We start from the raw sequence: 5,611 nt of genomic DNA, 5'->3' as shown, positions 1-5,611 counted from the left end.
AACACTTTGACATTGGGCAGCAGTCTCCTTTATTTAATTATTTCAACACCTTTCCTAATTACAAAAGGTTTCGAAAACATCATATTCAAAATTTGGTCAATTTTTCCTAGGCTGCGGTCTCTTTTCTTTTTATTTTTAATCAGTATGTGGATTATTATATAATATATCACAATTTTGCACCACTCTTTAGAACCCTTAGATTAATCTACGGTACCTGTTACTATTGTACACCTTCCCCACCAAATTTTACTCTCCCTTCCTCTCCACCGTTTCCAATGACCCCTGCATTGGCCTGCGGCCGCCCATCACTACCGAGCACCGCTATTCTCCTCCTATCAGCCGCAAACAACACCTTCATCCACCAACCTCCCCCACTTCCATCATCTCCTTTTGCCGATGTATAATCACCCAACATCATATCCCACACAAACCCCTCCATGGAAAGAAACAACAACACCTACCGAAACAGCACCGTCGAGCCCAATCGCCACACTGCAGAGAAACCGAATCTGACCCATGCTTGGCCCTTTCCAAGTTTGAGCATCCGCATCTCCGGGATCGACCCATACTTACATATTTGCGTTTAATAGACCAGAATCGCACTTATATATATAATTATAAAATATTATATATACAAATTAAAATTGCAAAAATATAAATTTATAGACACTAAAAATGAAAAAAAAATAATATAGGAACCAAAATTCAAAAAGCACTTCAAAAATTAATTATTTAACCCTATTATTATTTTTTAAACAAAATACATAAACTGTATTTAATAAATACAATTTATCTATTTTTTATGATAAAAGTTAATTTGCATATATGAAGTACAACTCACAAAACAAAATTAAAATAATAATATTTAGTTTATTATAAACTCATTCAATTTAATCACCCTTGTAAGAAAACAAAAACCTCTTAATTTATTCATCACTTCGCATTACCGTGATAAGAAGGATACTGTACGAAAGTGATACTAGCTGGATTCAATTAGAAAAAAGACTTGAATGACCTATCCTTACGTAACTCATATTTTTTAGTTGCCATGTTAGAGGGTTGACATGGGACCTAGTGAAACTCCCCTGACAGAAAGATAAAAAACTAAAAAAAAAAGAATCCTCAATATACAGTCAATACACTTGCAAGCTTGAAGAAAGAGTCATAGATGCTTGTATAAAATCTATAATTTATAGTTTGTAATTGCAATAGGTATTATTGAGCTCATCACCTCACGAACGAATTCTATTAATTATTTTAATACGGTTAATTCTTTGGACATAAAACATAATAACTTGCATTTTACATGCATTTGAAGGATCAAATCAGTATAAAGTAAAATAAAGGAGGTAAATAAGGAGAAATTGTTTATCTTTGAAGGACATAATGAGAAATTGTTAAGAAAATAATCAAATACTACTGCCCAGTTAGATACTTTGACTTGGTGCCCAACAGCAATTAGAGTGCATCGACAATTTCTATTTTGACTTAGTGTGCATGTGCAACAGCAATTATAGCTTTCAACGGTCAAGGTTCTCACTGCCACATTAACTATTGTTGCCCAAGTGGCACTTATATATCTACAATAGTATTACACAATATAAAGGAGTAACGATGACATCCTAATGAAGTGAATATATTCCATGTAAAATAACTGTAACTGCAATTAAAAATGGAATCTAAAACAATTTAAAAGAAAATAAATGATTCAACGGCCATCAAGAATTGAAAAGAAGTCATTCAACGCCCCAAAAATGCATCTTCTAAAAACAAATGAATAAATTGTTGACCTTGCTGATTCAAGATTCTATAAGTAGGAACAAGCCCTAGGCAAACAATACAAACATACTTGAGAGCTTTAGGTTGCTCCCAACTCCAGAGCTAATTAACTCTATAGACTAGCTCGAAACTAGAAAGCCATGGAAGCTCAAAGCTACTTGTTGCTTATTGGCTTGTTCTTTGTATTGCATTGGCTTGCCAAATGTTACAAAAGTAGTGTCTCTCAGAAACTTCCACCAGGACCAAAGAAACTACCCATCATAGGGAACCTGCATCAACTAGCAGAAGCAGGTTCACTTCCACACCATGCTCTGAGAGATCTTGCCAAAAAATATGGACCCCTCATGCACCTCCAACTTGGTGAAATTTCAGCAGTGGTTGCATCCTCCCCAAAGATGGCCAAGGAAATAGTGAAAACACATGATGTTTCTTTTCTTCAGAGACCCCATCTTGTTTTTGGTCAAATGATATCCTACGGGGGATTGGGCATTGCTTTTGCTCCATATGGTGATCACTGGAGACAAATGAGGAAAATGTGTGCCACGGAGCTTCTGAGCACCAAAAGAGTTCAGTCTTTTGCTTCCATTAGAGAAGACGAGGCAGCAAAGTTTATCGACTCCATTCGCGAATCTGCTGGTTCGCCTATCAATCTCACCAGTAGAATTTTCTCATTGATATGTGCCTCAATTTCCAGGGTAGCATTCGGTGGCATATACAAGGAGCAAGATGAGTTTGTTGTGTCTTTGATCCGAAAAATCGTAGAATCCGGGGGAGGATTCGACCTTGCTGATGTCTTTCCTTCAATTCCATTCTTATATTTCCTAACTGGAAAGATGACCAGATTGAAGAAGTTGCACAAGCAGGTTGACAAGGTCCTGGAAAACATCATCAGAGAGCATCAAGAAAAGAACAAAATTGCAAAAGAAGATGGAGCTGAATTAGAGGACCAAGATTTTATTGATCTTCTTCTCAGAATCCAACAAGATGACACTCTCGACATCCAAATGACGACTAACAACATCAAAGCTTTGATATTGGTAAGTAAATGCCTCAAAACTTCTATTATATTTCCTGTTTCTGAAGTACGTTTTTTCTCACTAACATCTCTTTTTATAACATTAATCTCTTTAATCCTCTCATTTGTACTAATTACTTTATCTTACATTTTTCTTCCTTTTCTTCTCATCTCCTTTTCTATTAAAAAAGTTGCCCGATTTTGTTATATAAATGCAATTTCTCTTTTCATTTTACCAAACTTTATATAAAGATATTTTATTTGTTTCACCAGGACATATTTGCTGCTGGAACTGATACTTCAGCATCAACACTAGAGTGGGCTATGGCAGAAATGATGAGAAATCCAAGAGTGAGGGAGAAAGCACAAGCTGAATTGAGACAAGCTTTTCGAGAAAAGGAAATAATTCATGAAAGTGATCTAGAGCAACTTACTTATTTGAAGTTGGTGATCAAAGAGACATTCAGGGTACACCCACCTACTCCTTTATTGCTCCCTAGAGAATGCTCTCAACCAACCATCATTGATGGCTATGAAATACCTGCCAAAACTAAAGTCATGGTAAATGCATACGCAATTTGTAAGGATTCCCAATATTGGATTGATGCTGATAGGTTTGTCCCTGAAAGGTTCGAGGGTAGTTCTATCGATTTCAAAGGGAATAACTTTAACTATCTCCCTTTTGGGGGAGGACGAAGAATATGCCCAGGCATGACATTGGGTTTAGCTAGCATTATGCTTCCACTAGCTCTACTACTGTATCACTTCAACTGGGAACTCCCAAACAAGATGAAACCTGAGGAAATGAATATGGATGAACACTTCGGATTGGCTATTGGGAGGAAAAATGAATTGCATTTGATTCCCAATGTTAATTTATGATCATTGAGTACACGATTGACGTATCCATGTTTATTAAACTCACTTTCAAGAATCCTATTTAATTTAATTGTTAAGGAAATAAAAGCGTATTTATTATTATTATTATTGGATTTTTATTTATATAATTATACATTTTTCTTACTTTTCGGTACATACACATCTTCTTGATAAGATGACTTTAGGCTGCTAAGATGGTCAAGTATTGTTAAATCTTTTTTGTCTATGTATTAAATCGTTCTTAATTACAAATGAGAGTGATTTCATATTTGTTTGATTGAGTTAGTTTAAAGTAGTCTCCCCCTTTTATATGGTGGATTGAGTTAGTTTAAAGTAGTTTCCCCCTTCATATTTGTAATGAATTACTTGAACTAAGAATGAGACCATACAAGTTTATATGTTTAAGTTAGTAAGGCTTTAAGTAAAGTTATGAAATAACACAATAACAAGTAAAGAAAATGCATGTTTGGAATAGAGAACTTATTAGTATCTATATATGTGAAGCAATCATTTTAAGGTCTAAGATGTTAGAATTTTCTTTGTTTGACCTTCTACTGATGGGTGTATTTTGTTTATTTCAAATATGGGTTGAATATACAACCTATATGTTTTTCCTCTGAGCTCAATGTTTAATTGAGTGATACAATTTGGGCTTAGGGAATTACCATGAATGTACAACCTAATATGTATTCATATGCATAATATCCATGATGGTTGGGTAATAGGTTACCTATCTATTTAAAGAAAGGTAGGATCTCCACATGAGTAATGTCCTCTTTGTCGACTCAAATAAGAGAAAAGATCAAATGAAAGTTCCTTTTCTTGACGTATACACTTGTGTACGAGCTTCGGTGACATCAAGTAATTGTTACTGTATATAAAGGATATCCTCAAGAGGTATTAAATTTATTTAAACTCTTCTTTGATCAATGGTCATGGAATGAGTAGGAATCGTGTTCTCATTAAAAAATAAGTATTAGACACATAACAACCTATTTGTTGCCTACAAAAGATATAGGACACTTAAAATTTTCATTGTACTATTGGTCCTCCAATATTGAAAATATCACCATTAATTTTTGTCTACTAAAGTTTAAATTGAACATGAAAATTAAATTTGAGCATGAATTATATATACACTTTCAACAATTTTTTTATACTGATAAATAATGGGGAAACAAAAACCTTTGAGTGGTCCTAGTTTTTAGCATTTGAATACACCAGGACATGCACTTTGAAATTCAAACTTTGTTTCCTAACATAAAACTTACTTACAAGTTTCCTTATTAATATTAACTATCTTCCATTTTTTAATATTTGGGACCATATAATCTAGAACGTAACTTCTCATCATCTCATTCAACCTCTTAGGCTCTTAGCTATGGACATGATAGTTTGTCCTAATTTTTACTTCAACATGCTCGTTTGGACGTGGTGGTCATTTTGTGACAACAGTGCAAGTAGGAGGTGCTCATTCTTTCCCTTTCTGCTTCAAGTGTTGGGTGTTGGCAGTTGAGGACTCGTGCTTGTGCGTCTCCCCAATTCTTATCGGAAAGTTTTTCGGATCCAACTTGAACCGATGGATCAGTGATAGTATTTCAAATTTTTGTTGTGATATTTTCCCCCACAAATGGCACCAATGTTCAATACCGACAATGGAAATATGGTTCTGAGGTTATGGCACGAGCTCTGTCTCAGTTGCGATGAGTGGAGGAAGAATCTCTAGATCTCCCCTATATCTACATCTCATTCTAGTTGAGAGTGAAGTTAGAATCTAGTTGTGTCCTTTGAATTGAGGGCATTTATGAGGCTGATATGATGGGGAAATCCATTGAGGACACGTGTTCACACTACTAGAAAATAAGCTTTTAACATTGGTTATTTAGGACTTTCACATCAGTTATAACCGATGTTGAAATATTATCGTTGGTAAACCGA

At 34.8% G+C, this 5,611-nt stretch overlaps 1 protein-coding gene across 1 annotated transcript; it reads left to right on the top strand.

The window, feature by feature from the left end:
- The first annotated feature begins 1,831 nt into the window (after positions 1–1,831).
- Positions 1,832–3,781, top strand: LOC100776660 (cytochrome P450 71D8-like). The gene is made up of 2 exons (XM_003535124.5): positions 1,832–2,816; positions 3,068–3,781. The coding sequence occupies exons 1-2, from the start codon at positions 1,920–1,922 to the stop codon at positions 3,674–3,676; spliced, it is 1,506 nt and encodes a 501-aa protein (XP_003535172.1). The 5' UTR covers positions 1,832–1,919; the 3' UTR covers positions 3,677–3,781.
- Positions 3,782–5,611: the final 1,830 nt, after the last annotated feature.

This window comes from Glycine max, chromosome 10, assembly GCF_000004515.6.
Source record: "Glycine max cultivar Williams 82 chromosome 10, Glycine_max_v4.0, whole genome shotgun sequence".
In the NCBI taxonomy this organism is placed as follows: Eukaryota; Viridiplantae; Streptophyta; class Magnoliopsida; order Fabales; family Fabaceae; genus Glycine; species Glycine max.
This window is presented reverse-complemented; position numbering and strand designations above follow the sequence as displayed.

What these genes read in the sequence shown, in the direction of transcription:
- LOC100776660 (XM_003535124.5), top strand. Translation starts at nt 1,920, where the DNA reads ATGGAAGCTCAAAGCTACTTGTTGCTTATTGGCTTGTTCTTTGTATTG. An exon ending in ACATCAAAGCTTTGATATTG is followed by an intron (nt 2,817 to 3,067) that starts GTAAGTAAATGC and finishes TTGTTTCACCAG; the next exon opens with GACATATTTGCTGCTGGAAC.